Genomic DNA, 16,381 nt, shown 5'->3' on the forward strand with positions numbered 1-16,381 from the left:
CCATCATGATCAGTCCAGTGATGTGGGTTTTAGGAGAATTGTACACACACGCACACAAATCCTACTTCTTTCTATATATATATATTAAGGCAAAGTGAAATTTTTCTATGAAATTTCAGAAAAGTAATAGGAAAATAACAGAACGCTTCCTGTCAGATTTCTAAACAACATGCAACCTGCTAAAATCGTTAGACAGAGATTCTTGAAGTTGTCAAATTATTCTAAAATTGAAATCAACCAATAGACAAAGCTCTTAGAGTACAGTTGAAACATACATTTCAGGAGGTAGGATGAGTGGGGGAAGCAGATTCCATTCGCCCTTCCGCTACTCGATGAGTTCAGAAGTCATTGGTATTTTTTTTTCTTTTTACAAGGCAGTCACCACTTATCAAGGCCTGAAGGCCACTTGAGGATAAGCGTTAATGAATGTAAGGTAGCAATGTAGTAATCGTTAATGGTGTAGAGTGGGTAGAATTTGGATTATTTAAGGGGATAGCTCAACAAAAAGTTGTTTACATTGAACTTGAAGTGATAATGGTTGAAATCGCCCTAAACTCTATGGCAAAACTGAAGAGTCATTGCTAAAAAAAAATGAGATATTATAAAAAGGCTGACTGGGAAGCAATCAGGGATCTTAGAGATACCCCATGCCGAAATATCTTTTCACTTCCTGCTGAACAGTATGCAAATGAGACCACTGAATGGTTCAAAACCACAATTGAAGCACATGCGCCCACGCGGAAATTTTATAGCAAGCCCCACTCTCTCCAATGGTTTACTTCTATTTGTGCAGCTACCATTGCGCAAAGGCAGCATGTGTACCGCAGATTCAACCGACATAAGTCCAGTTCAAACAGAAAGAAGTATATAGAAACCAGAAGTAACTGTAAGAAAGAAATAGCGACAGCTAAGAGAGAATTTATTAAAACCACCAAAAAACGCATCGAAGCACAGAAATTAGGAACCCGTGACTTTTGGAAAATCTACAACAGTGTAGTAAATAATGGGCAATCAACAATTTCCCCACTATCCAACAATCATGAGGTTGTTTGTTCAGCAACCGAGAAGGCTAACATGCTTGCCAGTCGGTTTGCCTCCAACTCCACACTGGACCCTGCTAACCACCCCCTCCCTGACTTTCCTTTGCGGACACACGCCACACTAAATGATCTGAAAATCACACCTCAGGTTCATGCTATCAAAAAATCTTGACACTTCAAAAGCATATGGACCTGATCTCATCTCGGCTGTGCTATTAAAAAAGTGCTCCACCGAAGTAGCTCCAGTTCTCTCCAAACTTTATAACAAATGCCTTAATGAATCTTGCTTTCCTGCCTGTTGGAAAACTGCTTCTGTGGTACTAGCTTTCAAGAATTCTGGCGAAAGAACCGACCCAGTAAATTATCGCCCCATTAGCCTCCTCTCACTTTTCGCCAAAATATTTGAGTCCATAATTAACCAAGCTCTAGTCCAGCACCTTACAGATGCTAAACTTCTGACCGACCAACAATATGGATTTAGGCAAGCCCGTTCCACAGCAGATATTCTAACTGTAATCTCTGAACGTATATACCATTCACTGGACAAAGCAGGGGAGGGTAGAGCAGTAGCTCTAGATATATCTAAGGCTTTTGACATGGTATGGCATGAAGGTCTTCTCAGAAAAATCAGATCATATGGTATCACTGGAAGAATACTTAACATAATTAAATCCTTCTTAGATAAGAGAAAAATCCAGGTTGTCCTAGACGGTCGTACATCTAAACAATATGATATAAATGTGGGAGTGCCTCAAGGGTCCTTGGACCTCTATTATTCCTAATATTCATAAATTACCTCCCTGACAAAATTGTCTATGATATGGGTATATATGCTGATGAGACCACACTCTATAACAGACATGACAGGAAAACAAACACATATTTAAGGAAATGGCAGAAACGCCAGAGAATGACCTCAAATCTGTAGTGGAATGGGGACAAAAAAAGAATGATCACATTCAATGCTGCTAAGACTAAACTTATTTCCTTCAATAATTACAAGAAACCTTCTCTACCACCAATAGCAATGGCTAAAGACTATCTGAAAGTACATCTTTTAAACTCCTTGGCCTAAGGTTCATAGAAAATATGAGTTGGAATAATTACATTGAGAGCATTGCCAGGACCGCTGCGAAGAAGGTAGGTTCTCTCTACTGTGCTAGAAAGCTACTAACGCCCGAAAGTATCCTGTACCTCTATAAGGCCACCATTCGTCCATGTATGGAGTAGTGATCATATTTGGGCTGGTGTATCTACCACTAGTCTCTCGCTCCTAGACAAGGTTCAAAAGAGACGCCAACCTGATAGGTCAAGCTTCAACCTCTGTCTCATCGACGAAATATAGCATCCCTCTGCTTGTTCTACAAGTACTTTAACGGTGAATGCTCCGATGAACTGCAAGCACTTGTACCCCTTCGACGTAAATACCCCCGACAAACCCAACAAGCAGCTAAATCCCACCCCTTCACAGTAGAGATCCCTAGATGTAAGAGAGCCTTCTACTCCAGTAGTTTCATCCTCAGAACCGCTAGACTTTGGAATTCCTTTACTTTGCTTCCCCAACTGTACTGACATGCATTAGTTCAAATGTAACGTGAACCGACATCTTGATGGCCAACTTCCCACATAGTACTCCTGTAGCTTATGTCCCTGATAGTAGCCCCCTACATAAAAGTGGTAATGTGCCTTATTTGGGGTGAAAATGTAAAAAGAAAAAACAAAAATTAAAACCACTATTACATATCTAAAAAAATCACCACAGAAAAAAGTTGGCCGATATTGTTATAGAGCTTAGTTTTAAATTGTATCCTCAGACAAAGAGGAGAGTAGTCAAAGCATTGTCAGCATTTACATTCTGCTTGAACATTTTTTCTTAGTTTCTTTCCTTTATGGCATATCAACCGTTTCGGTGGCTGAAAACAATATTGTAAAACAATTGTGTACGATTAACTGAACACAAGTTGGTATTTTACCCACAGCTGAAGGGAAATTACCAGTTTGTTCACAAAATTACTAATGCATAAATGACTGATACGGCTTGAACTCAGCATAGCCGATTCACCAAGCCACAGTGGCACCCATTAGGCCAATTTACACTTTTTGCTTTTAATTTTTTAAATATGAGAGAATACCAATAATTAGTTACTGTCTAAAATAACATTGCTATCCCTTTTCCATATCAAAAAATCTGGGTTAGATTTTTTTTTTCAAAACACAAAGCTTGCATTCAAACTACTAAGATCTTATTGAGTCCCAACAACCAATATGAAAGTTTGGGTTTTTTTCAATCCAAAAACTACTTTCAATAAAACTATTTTCAGTCCAAGAAAATAAACTACCTGAATGCAGTCCGTTATATTAGATAATAGATTGAACATGTCTTTCCAGTCTTTGATAGGGAAGAGACTGATTTCATTGTTTCATTTAATAGCATATTGTTGTTTTTGTTTTTTCGTTTTATAGCCTATTGTTTTATTGTTGTTTTTTGTTTTTTCATTTTATACCATATTGTTTCAGGTTATTTAATTCTGAATGCCATTATTTTTGGGAAAAAAAATTTTTTTTTAATGAATCAAGTTGTTTAATCTTTAAATATTTATTCATATTTAATTTGTTTTGTTTTATGGCATATCAGCCCCCTTTTTGGGTTAGGGTTAGCTATTTTGGTAAAAGATTTTAAGCTTCAAGTTGCTTGTATCTTCAAGTATTTATTCATGGAGTTTGGTTTGGTTGGTTTGTAAAAAAAAATTGCTTTGCTGTTGCTGAATTTTTGAGATTAGGATTGGTTATTTATATTTGGATTCTTTGAACTGCTGTTGAAAATAACACACAAGATGAGAAGAACAGTTTGAAGAATTCAAATAAAAAAATTTGCTGTTTTTGTTTCTGGCTTTGTAGAACATGATTGAGTTTTGCAAAGGGAACGGGGAAAAAAATAACACGAATGTTTGGTGCATTTAAGTCAGAAAGCCGATATCTTCAGACAGCCTGATCTGGTAACACCAGGTGCTAAAAGAAGGAGAGAGAGAGAGCGAGAGAGAGTAAATGATGTTAAAAGATTGCACTTTCACTCGTGCCACCCACCAAACATGCAAAACCTTTAACGCACTTCCAACTAATAAACTTTTTTTTTTTTTAATAGATATCTCCTCCCGGGAAAAATATGATGGTTATAAAAAGTGAGAATCTGAAAAAGCAGGAAACTTCTGGAAAATCTTAATTTATAAGAAGAAAAAGAAAATGGCTCCACCAGTTGCATAATCTTTAATGCTTCCCTTTTTCAGCAATGAAAAAGGTTATCTTAAACTGGAAATAGAGACTGAAGTACTCATCTTGAATCTAAAAATCAACAATGGCTGGTCAGAAACATGTTTATACTACAAACTGCAATTTTGAAAAAAAAGTTTCATAAAAAAAAAAAAACAAGTAAAATATCAGGGGTGAGGGGGAGTGAAATGTTCTGAGGAACATATACATATACATACCTGAACTTCACTTTCAGATGAGGTTGAAGTATTCTCATCCTTACTGGAGGTCCACTCCAGTTTATTGTAGTTGAAAATGGCAAATGACTGAACCCAATTCGTGATTAGGACTGCCTGGAATGTATTTTTCTGTTGAATAAAAAATAAAAATAAAAAATAAAATAAAAAATAAAATAAAAAAATCGAAAATTTGGATTAAATTATATTTTGATAAATTTTTAATTTTTGAATAATTTGAAAAGAAAAGTGACTTCAGTCATGTACATGTATCTAAACACAGTGCCTGGGTTTCAAATTTTGAAGTTGATACGCTTGTTATAACGAGCCACACTGAGGAGTTGCAAAACGATGAAACAGCTGTCTATGGATGACTATATTTTATATGTGTGTGTGTGTATATATATATATATATATATATATATATATATATATATATATATATATATATATATAAATAAAAGTGAAATTGTCTGTGCGTCTGTCTGTGGTGTACATTTCCTACCAAATTACTCTGTCAATTTTCAGTCTACAGACTCGAGATTTGACATAAGGGATATTGAGATTTGGGAAAATCTTTAATTGGTTTTCGACCAGAAATTTGGCTGTCAAGAGGTCAAAGTTCAACGATGTGACCTTTGAAAACTACCAAACTCCTCCACCAATTTTGGGTCTAAGCACTTGAAATTTTAGATGTAGGTTCCTTGGACATGAATCAAACTTTTTAACTTGATTTGAGCCCAAAACAAATGTTAAGGGGTCAAAATTGAGGTTCAAGTTAAAAATAAATTTGACCTCTCAGCCGATTCTTGGTCTAAACATTTGAAATATTACATAAAGTGTATTCAGAAATAGGCCAAGCTTTTTTAATCAGTTTTTGGCCGAAAATTTGGCTGCCAAGGAGTCAAGGTTCAAAAGATTTGACCTTTGCGGTCTCTAGCAAAGTATTCAGCCAATTTTGGAAAACATTTAAAATTTTACATAAAATGTATTCAGACATGCAGCAAGCTTTTTAATCAGTTTTTGGGCGAAAATTTGGCTGTCAAAAGGTCAAAGTTGAAAGAGTTTACATTTGCAGACTTTACCAAACTCCTCCGCCAATTTTGGGTCTAACCACTTGAAATTTTAAATGTAGGTTATCGGGACATGAGTCCAACTTTTTAATATATATATATAACCTAGTAGTTAATAAAACATGTTAAAAAACACTTTGAAAAAGTTAAAACGATATTTAATTTTAAAAAGGAAACCCTAAAGAAAAGGATAGTCCTTAATCCGCAGAGTTTCAAAGAAATACTTTCCTTCTCATCAGAGGGTAGTATTTAGCAAAATGCGGAATGAGATTACTTTATAAATATTAATTCTTTAATATTTATAATTTACTTTAGTTTTGCCATCTTGAATCATTTTGGTAAACTTAACTGCAATTCTTATTTTTTATATATATATATATATATATATATATATATATATATATATATGCACATGAAGTTATAAACAGTACATAGGGCCAAGTTGGGCTGAACTGCTAGTATGTATATATATAATTAATAATGATAAATTGGAAGGTGACAGTGGTGAAGTGGTTGACGAAACTAACAACCTGAGGGTACCAAGTTCAAATCCAGTTTGTTCCACAGAAACCTTTTTACTTAAGATGTTGACAACCTTCACCTGACTTCTCATACCAGATTTCTTTCTAGGAAGAATTCTAACTAGAAATATATCAGGGAAACCACTGCCAACAATAAAATAATCTGATTCATAAGAATTGGATGATACATTACAAATATATAAATATTGTCATAAATGTTTAAATACTTATGCAGAATAAGGACTATGCTAACATGGGAATTTTCCAGGAAGTTTACAGAAAATACCAAAAAGGTGTCGAAACGCTGAGCCAATTAAATCGTAGGAGCCAACGTCATTTAAGAAAACATTTATTTGCTATCATCGATTTATTATGAAAAATAACTAAATGTTTATCTTGGTTTGATCAAAAAGTCATAAAAAATGCAGAAATATTTTATTTGCTATTAGTTTTTTTGTTATTCAAAAAATAAATATTGATTCATGAAACTTACCTTACAATGAGACTTTTTTTCTTGATTTGAATTTTTTAAATTTCATAAAAATCGCCCAATAATTATTCCTCATATTTTCTTTGTAACAAAAAATATTGTTCGCATTTTTTACACTAATTTTTCATTAAAATATCTTTGTAATAACATTTATTTTTCATTGAAAAAATTATTGGCCAGTCTTTACACATGAAAAAAAAAATCACAAAACGTTTGTGCTACACCTTTTAGCGTTTTACGTTAACTGCTCAGAAAATTCCGACAATAGTGTGGTCCATATTCTGCAGAAGTAACTGTTTTTTGTTTCTTAGAATCTTCCAATGGAAGATTTCACAAAGAAACATGAAACGTATGCAATACGTAAACATTTAGACAAGATTTATTTATTTATTTAGTTATTTATTTCCATTTTAGACATATCATTTTGTAAAAAGTACTTGACGTATTTTCGTAAAACAAAAGCAAAAAAAAGGTTGAATAAATATATGCGTTCTGATCTTCTATAACAAAATCAATAAATATATACTAGCAGGACTTGTAGAAATTCCACAGGGGACTAATTCATATGTAATATATTGATGTTGGCGTTCTGTAGATGTTCAGTGGAAATGGAGACGCTCTGATATTATTGTAGCTTTTTTGTTAAAACTACAAAAGTATTTATCTAAGCTAGCACGAACGCCCGGCAAATCCCGGTCGTAAGCACGCTTAAATATGATATTTTATTTCTTGCAGATTTCGTATATATTATTATAGAGTTAATTTTCTATCGATTTTTATATCATAAAGTTGCGATTTCAAAAATAAAAAAAATATATCCATATGACTTGGGTCATTAGCTTGAATCGAAACCGAAATAACATATATATATAACTTGAGTTCCTTCAGCCATAATCGAAACCGAAACCAAAACTTATGAAGAATTCTTGATAAAATTATTTATTAAAAAAAAATAGATGACTTAAGTGCCATCAGCTATAATCAAAAACGAAACCTAAACTTATGAAGAATTCTTGGTAAAATTATTTCTGATAAGAAATGGAAGAACATAATTAAACGACCCAGATGTAAGCGTGACACAGAAAATAACACACACGCTATCGTATTAATATGTAGATTATGCTCTTTAATAAAAGCAGTTATCTAAAATAACAGGAAAACAAAATAAAGAACTAAAAATGAATATGAATAAAATAAAATATGCATCAAGTGCGCTTGAAAGCCAAATCACAACGTAATATTAGGAAAATAAACAAATATTTTACTTGTTTGAATTTATCACAAATATATTTCAGAGATATCCTCCATCTTCAGTGTGTTGTTTGTTTTTTTTTCTTTTTCTGCTTCCTTGCCATGTTGTAAAGTTGGAGAAAGAAATCTGTATAGAACCGCGCGTTGTATCTGACCATTGTATTTTGAATTGTTTGAACTGTGTGCAGGTAACGCGAGAATAACGTCAAGAATGAGAGTTCAATATAGAAACGTTGATTTAATTTGAATAAAATAAAATTTGCATCAAATGCGCTTGAAACCAAATGACAACGTAATATTAGGAAAATAAATATTTTACTTGTTTGAATTCAAACAAGTAAAATATTAGTTTATTTTCCTAATATTACGTTGTCATTTGGTTTCAAGCGCATTTGATGCAAATTTAATTTTATTCAAATTAAATCAACGTTTCTATATTGAACTCTCATTCTTGACGTTAAAAATGAATATATTTCGTTATTGTGCTGTTTTAAAACCGAAAGAAGAAATAACTATCAAGCTCACGGAATATTAGTGAAGGCTGCGCTATTGCAATTAATTCATATAGAGGCTGACAGCTTCACATAGGCTTGCTGAAAAGAAAACATTCATACAGTATGAAATTTAATACTTCTATTTGGGTATCTTTATGCAACAAACAAAAATGTAGACAAAAAATAATATCTTGTGTGAAAAATTGTGAATTAAAAAAAAAATTACAAAATTTATTATGCATTCTAAATAGACATGATTTTCTGATTTTTTTTTTTTTTTACACAAAGATTGAAAACTTATATTATTTAGATTATTCGAACCACTCATTTCATCTTGAGTGTTATTTTCACAACGTTTCGTTTGATATAAACTTCGACCTTCTTCAACTGTATCTTCCAAAGGTTGAAAGTTCAATCCTCAGTGCAGGTGACACTCAAAGTACAATCGCAAATTACTTAGCACTTCTTTCTACCCAATCATGATCAACGGAATGAAAGCATGCTACCCCCATGGATTAAATAAGGGTTTTTTGGTTTTTTTTTTGTTTTTTGTTTTTTTTTTACAAAGGAGTCCCCTCTTATCAAGGCCTGGAGGCCACTCGAGGATAAGGATTAATGAGTGTATGGTAATCATCAGAACAGTGAAGTAATTGCTAGTAGTAAGAATTTGGTACAATTTGATTATTTAAGGAGACAGCTCAGCAAAAACTTGTTTACATTGGATTTGAAGACAACCATATTTTAGTCGGCTGGAAAGCAGGCTAGCAGAACAGAGTTCTACAGGCGAGCAGTTCTAGGAAAGAGGTTTTGTTCATGGAGTCCATGTTTAGATTTAGGCAAAGATAGAGAGTGAGAAAAATTGTTGATAGTGGTTGTAGATAAACGAGTGTTTTTTTTTTGTTAAATTTTGGTAAGGGGGGGGGCCATAGATGGAAGCTCAGATGAACACTTACCATGAAAATAACGGTAGAGCAGAGACAGACTAGCATCTATAAGAAAGATATTGCAGGAAAGAGAAAAGTTTATCACCTATGAGGTTTCGAAGTAGGTTTTGAATTGTCAAAGCAGGATAGGGTGCTTCGAACAGCTTCTGCCCAGATATGATACCAGTACTTTATCCTTGGACGGACCTGGCTCTTATATAGGAAGAGAATTGCTTCAACAGTGAAATATCTACTGGAGCGTTAGAATGATCCAACCATTTTCTCAGCAAGTTTCGCAATGGATTTGATGTCCATGTTCCATTTCAGATCAGGAGTAAAGGGGAGACCAAGAAGCTTGTCAAAACATGGAGTCTCACCAATTTCACAAATTGATGCTAGACAGGGATCAGAGTGTTGATGTAAAGATAGGAGCTTGGTTATAGATGCATTAAAATTAACCAGCCACCTCTTTCCCCATTGTACCATGGGCTCAAGATCAGAGAGAGAATCAGAGAAGACTTGGGTCATTTACTTTGCTTCATTTCCGATCAAGCGTGAAGGTCAGACCCAAATGCTTGTGAATGCAGGGTTGCTTCCCTAAGACCAGAGCCATGTTCCAGTCAAAATTCCATGCAGATTCCCGAATTCAACAAAAAGATTCCTGTTTGACAAAATACACCTGAAGAAGGATGGTGGTTACAGTGAACGAAACGTTTTAAAAATAACACTCAAGATTAAAACACGAATAAGCCACAAAATACAAATAGAATGCATGTTTTTAGTTTTTAGTGAAAAAGAAATTAACTGCATTTTGTTTTATGAGGTTTTGATCTGAATTATGCAGTTCATCAATTTCCAAAATATAGTGAAAAAGTAACAATTGCATCGTTAGCTGTAAAATATTAGTCATCTACTTGACCAGAGCATGTGCATAAAAACAATATATGAGAAAAAGCGTTATATGAGGTAAATTTATTTATGCCCGGTTAAGGAATACACATTACATAAGCTTATGTGACCGTGAAAAATCAAAAGATGCTAGAGATTTCCTAATGTGTTTCCATTTTCTATAAAAATAAAAATATGTAAATATTAGCTTTTAATAAATGAAAGAATCTAGAAATATTACTATTTACTATTATTAATCTCATTTGCTACTGATGACAAATATGGTGTCAAATTTAACTAAAATTTGCTGCAAATAATAAAGATGGCTTCCATTTTAGAAATGTTCTTAGAATATTTTCTGAAAACTATCACATTTAATTATAATTTATATGTGTTACATCTTTCTTTTTATATATTCGTTTGCCAGTCTATTAGGATTTATTTCCATCTATAATATAAATCTTACCTGTCTGTTTAAATGTATGTATGTATGTATGTATGTCTGCCTAAAACTTTCGACAGAGGCGACAAATTTTCACAAGATCGGTATCGTTTTGAAGTTCAGACGACAAATATCAAAAGGAACTTTTCTACAGGGAGGGGTAGCTTTTTTGGCCGATATTTTCGAAAGTCATCCCCTCTTTTCGATTGACTAGCCTTAATTTAAACCTTTGCCACAATGGCGTAACAGCAAAGACGTCACGTTTTTTTTTCCTCCTTTGCAGTCTGCCTACCAACTACCACTTATTTTTTTCTTTCTTTATTTGTTCCACATACACCTCCAAACACCCAGGCAACGCCGATCACCTAGGCTAGTAATAATATAAAAGTACTTCTGCAGTTTACAGACCGTGCTATTATTTAGATAGGATTTGTGAAGTCTGTTATAGGATTGTGCCAAGTTAAATACAATGGAAGTACAAAAAATTAATCAGCCAGATTATCCATTCCAGAAAATGTGTTCCGTCTACTTCTCCGCATCACAGGATCAATAAGATTATTAGATAACTTGAAAAGATAAAAAAAACATTAAACAGAAGAATTGTTATTTTTAACAATGTTTGCTTATATATATATATATATATATATATATATATATATATAGTAGAACCCTAGGATACAACATTAAAAACTAGTAACAAAATACATTAGTGTATATAATACACATGGATATAATCAAATAACATTATAAATGACACCCTAAGGCGGGGCAAATACCGTAGTAATCAAGGGCTGGAAAAACATTGTATTTCACATCATTACCTGAAAAGGCGTATCCAAGGGCCACTATACCATGGAGTTCTATTGTATATATAAGTGAGAATGCGTATGTGTGCATGAAGACACTCTTCAATCTAGATACTCAACAAATTTTTGACCTACAGACATAAATTTGGTATATAGGGTATTCAGACATGTGGAAAAATTTTAATCAGTTTTCATCTGGAAAAAAAGGGCTGATAAGGGGTCAAAATTGAAAACTTCTTACTTGGGTGGGGGGGGGGGTCATCGTATTTTTATCTATCAACTGTTTCACAACTGTGCATGCATGAATCGTTCACATTATGTTAAGAATAAGTAGGTTTGAAAACATTTTTTAAAGATTGTATCAAGCTGGACTGATGGTTATCGTACTTTACTGTTAGATTTTGATTTCAATCTCAAGTTTTTTACTTGCAAGGAGTGAACTGTTTAAAAAAAAAATAATACTTGCATGCACAGGTCTCAGTTTCCTTCCATATTTTTTTATTTCATTTTTTTTAAAGGAATTTAACATTACATTTAATACTGGGTAATGCCAGGTACATCTAGTATATCTATAAATGTGGGAATGTATGTATTTGAGGACATTTCTCAATCTACATACTCAGCAAATTTCTGATCTACAGACTTGAAGTTTTGTATATAGGGTATTCAGACATGTGGAAAACTTTAATCAGTTTTCATCTGGAAAAACGGGCTGCTAAGAAATGTAAATTGAAAAATTGTTACTTGAGGGGTCATTGGATTTTTATCTGTCAATTGACATCATGAATCATTCACATGACAGATTATTTATGTTAAGAATAGGTAGGTTTGAAAACACTTTAGAGTTAGTGTCAAGCTGACCTAATGGTTATCATACTTAACTTCCTGTCTTTAGGTTTTGGTTTCGATCTCAGAGTATTTTTTTTTTTTTTTTAACTTACAAGAAGTGAACGGTTTAGAAAAAATACTCACATGCATGTCTCAGTTTCCATATGAATTAAAATATAACATTTATGCAGATTTTCCGACAGTGCAACGTGGGATGGCCTGCTAGTATATATAAGGAAAAACTGAAATTTTGGGGTCTACTATTTGTATTTTCAATTTTGTTTGTGTCTCATTTACATTGAAAGCGAAACATCTCTACTATGCTTGAAAACTCCCATAGTTCCAAATTATAATCTAATCCCCCTGTAGTACTCAAAGCATGCAGGACGATTATTGGCAACCTGAATCAACCAACCTGCAATCTGTCTATAGGATGTTCTGAATCTGTCAAGAGGCGATAGCAAAAGGTAGCGCTTGACAAGCAGAGCAACAACAATTGCTATCACCTTTTGGACACCAAGAGATGCCGGAATGACTACCATCCCACAAGAGCTTTGCCACTGATCCAGGCCTTAGACGAACAACAGCAGCGTCCTTCCGTCTGTGTTGATGGAATGAATCAGTTAAAGACAACAACAATGAGGCTTCTTCAGCTCTGAACTCCCCAGGAAAAAATGGGTAACACTCAACCATGCTTTTGGCCTTGGTATCTTGTATTTGGTATAAAAAGAAAATGCTCATGATACACAATTCATTGATTAGTTGAATTGTTATGATTTATCAAGCTTTGGAGTCATATTATATCGAAAAAAATAAAATAAAAATAAATAAAAAAGTAAATTTTAAAAAACTTAGTTTTGTTGTTTCATTTTAGGCCCTAAATAATTTTAGATTATACTTTTTTTCTTTTTTTTTTTTTTATTACATTTTCACCCCATACAAGGCAAATTGCCACTTTGGTGTAGGGGGCTACTATCAGGGGCAACTACTACAGGGGTACTATGTAGGGATTTGGGCAGCAAGATGTCGATTCACGTTGCACTTGAACTTCTGCACGTCAGTACAGTTAGGGAAGCAGGGACCTGGAATGGAATTCCAAAGTCTAGCGGTTCTGGGGGAGAAACTACTGGAGTAGAAAGATTTTTTACATCTAGGGATTTCTACAGTGTGGGGGTGGGATTTTGCAGCCTGTCAGGTCTGTCAAGGGTGTTCACGTCGTAGGGGCACAAGTGCTTGTAGTTCGTCAGAGCATTCACCATTATAATACTTGTAGAGAGAGATGCAACATCTCGTCGATGGGACAGAGGATGAAGCTTAGATGCCAGTTTAGAGCCTATCAGATTAGCGACTCTTTTGAACCTTGTCAAGGAGCGAGAGACTAGTAGCCGATGCACCAGCCCAAATATGACAGCAATACTCCATACATGGGCGAATAGAGAATAGAGGTACATATACTAAAAGATGTTATGCTTCAATATGACCTATAAAGTTGAATTTTTTTTTCTTGCTCTATATTAAAAGCCTACTTTTTCTATTAAAAACTATTAAAACGAATTACTTAATCTGACTGTCATGGATATGCAAACGACTACATGAAGGTTAACTAATTTGCGATTTCCTTTGAAAAAGAGCGTTAATTACTTTTTCATTTTTTATGTATTTTATTAGGTTATAGGTTTCATTTCACTATTATGTATTGTCAATACATTCTGTGTAAGATTAAAACGTAGCATATGAAGACATGACATATCTTTAAGTGAAAGTGTGCGTGTGTGTGTGTGTGTACATTTCCCTACCAAATTACTCTGTCAATTTTCAGTCTACAGACTCCAGATTTGACATAAGAGGTATTGAGATTTGGGAAAATCTTTTTAATGGGTATTCGGCCAGAAATTTGACCTTTGAAAACTCTACCAAACTCCTCCGCCAATTTTGGGTCTAAACACTTGAGATTTTAGGTATAGGTTACTTGGACATGGATCAAACTTTTTAACTTGATTTGAGTCCAAAACAATAAATGTTAATGGATCAAAATTGGAGTCCAAGTTAAAAATTTGACCTCTGCAGTCTCTACCAAATTACTTAGCCAATTTTTGCTCTAAACATTTGAAATTTTACATAATGTGTATTCAGACATAGAGCAAGCGTTTTAATCGGTTTTTGGCCGAAAATTTGGCTGCCAAAGTGTCAAAGTTCAAACGATTTGACCTTTGCTGTCTCTAGCAAACTATTCAACAAATTTTGGGTTTAAACATTTGAAATTTCACATAAAGAGTATTCAAACATGCAAACTTTTTAATCAGTTTTTGGATGAATATTTGGCTGACAAGAGGTCAAAATTGAAAGAGTTCACCTTTGTAGAGTTACCAAACTCCTCCGCCAATTTTGGGTCTAAAGACTTGAAATTTTAGATGTAGGTTACCTGGACATGAGTCAAACTTATATAAAATAAAATACATATACGTTTGAAAGCCAAAACAATGCATTACAAAATAAACAGACATTTTGTTTGAAATTCATATTGAAATTCATAAATATATTTGGAAGATATACTTCATCAATATGACTTTCCTTCTATTTTTTTTTTTTTTTTTTGCCATGTTTCAATATAAATTTCAAACAAAGTAAATGTCTTTATTTTATAATAATGAGTTGTTTTGGCTTCAAACATATATAATACGTATTTTATTTTATTCAAACTCAACTAGCGCCTCTAAGGAACAAAAACATTAACATATATATGTGCATAAAGTTATGGACAGTACAAAGCCGGGCTGGACTGCTAGTGTGTAAGTAACCTCGTCAGTTTGTGTGGAAAGTCTCTACCAAACTCCTCTCTGAATGTTTGGACTACAGACTTGAAATTTGATAATAGGGTATTTGAACCTTTAGCACAATTTTAATCTGGTTCTCAGTCGGTAAATTAGCTGCTGGGGGTCAAAATTTAAAACAAAACCTTGACCATGACCTGGTGTAAATCAATTATACCCATTTCATAATCTGCACATGCACTAATTAAAAGTTATAAGTTAAACGTTATTTTTTTTTTTTTTTGCAGTCTTTGTATACATATCCATTTAGGTCATGTGCTAACGGATAATGCTGGAGAGCTACATGTTTTGGTTTCGATTCTAGTTGATGGCATAGAAGTCATTTTCTTTTTTTTTTTTACTAATGAAATCACTATTAGCTACAATATAATAATCTATACAAAATCTGCTGTATAATAAATACGAAATCTGCAAACAATTGTCTACTGTACCTTATCCTCGAGTGAGCTCTTGGCCTTGATAAGTGGTGATGCCGGTAAAAAATAAAACTGATCAAGAAAAACTCAACACTATTAACCCTTTACTGCTAAAATGTACTTTCAAGCCGCCTTTCAAAAAGCAATATTTCTTACTCTTATGTCTTGTCGGCCAACTGGTCTTCAAATTACAACTCTATGCATGGTTCAACTAGTGAATGAGGGCTTTGTTTATGTTCGTGCGTCAGTTGCACGTTAACTTCCGTTACGTGTGGGTTTTATAATTAAAATATTACATAAAAAATTTCTGACGGTAAAGGCTTAAGAGGAACAAACAATAATATTAAATGAAAGATGAGGAATAAAAGTTATAACTTTATTATATCATCAGAATAATAAGGAAAGTTTAGAGGAAAATTAAGAAAAAAAACTCTTTAGGCCATGGCATTTCGAAATGACTTGGCCTAAAGAGGGTTCTTTTTCTTAATTTTCCTCAACTTTACCTAATTGTTCTGATATAAAGTTATGACTTATTCCTCATCTTTCATTTAATATATTTTTAAAATATGATTATCCAAATAATGGCAAAACACGTATCTATGAATTATATTTTATTAATATCTTATTGATATTGTAAATATATTTCTTGTCTATGACTGGTTTGTAGATTCAGGTATTTTGTTGTTGGCTTTATTGCAAACTTACAGTCTGTAAATGACAGATTCTTTTTAACCATTAGATGGTTTGTTGATGGTTTTGTTTTACAGCAAATAACCTGAAAAGGATTGATATATTGGTGAATCCAGTAATTTTAGAAAAAAAAATGTTATGCTTCAAGTTCCTTACATCTTTAAATATTTATTCATGGTGTTTGGTTTGGTTGTTTTGTAGAAGAA

At 33.3% G+C, this 16,381-nt stretch overlaps 1 protein-coding gene across 3 annotated transcripts in view; it reads right to left on the reverse strand.

Annotated features, from left to right (window-relative positions):
* The window catches only part of LOC145292149 (sushi domain-containing protein 2-like), a 454,013-nt gene that overhangs the window by 166,644 nt on the left and 270,988 nt on the right, over positions 1 to 16,381 (reverse strand). For all 3 annotated transcript variants that reach the window (XM_080138279.1, XM_080138278.1, XM_080138280.1), the window contains exon 3: positions 4,526 to 4,654. In XM_080138279.1, coding sequence (XP_079994405.1) covers positions 4,526 to 4,654 — 129 coding nt within the window. The remainder of the gene's footprint in view (positions 1 to 4,525; positions 4,655 to 16,381) is intronic.

The sequence above is a fragment of the Euprymna scolopes genome, chromosome 13 (assembly GCF_053919585.1).
Source record: "Euprymna scolopes isolate OS-2025 chromosome 13, ASM5391958v1, whole genome shotgun sequence".
Classification (NCBI taxonomy): Eukaryota; Metazoa; Mollusca; class Cephalopoda; order Sepiida; family Sepiolidae; genus Euprymna; species Euprymna scolopes.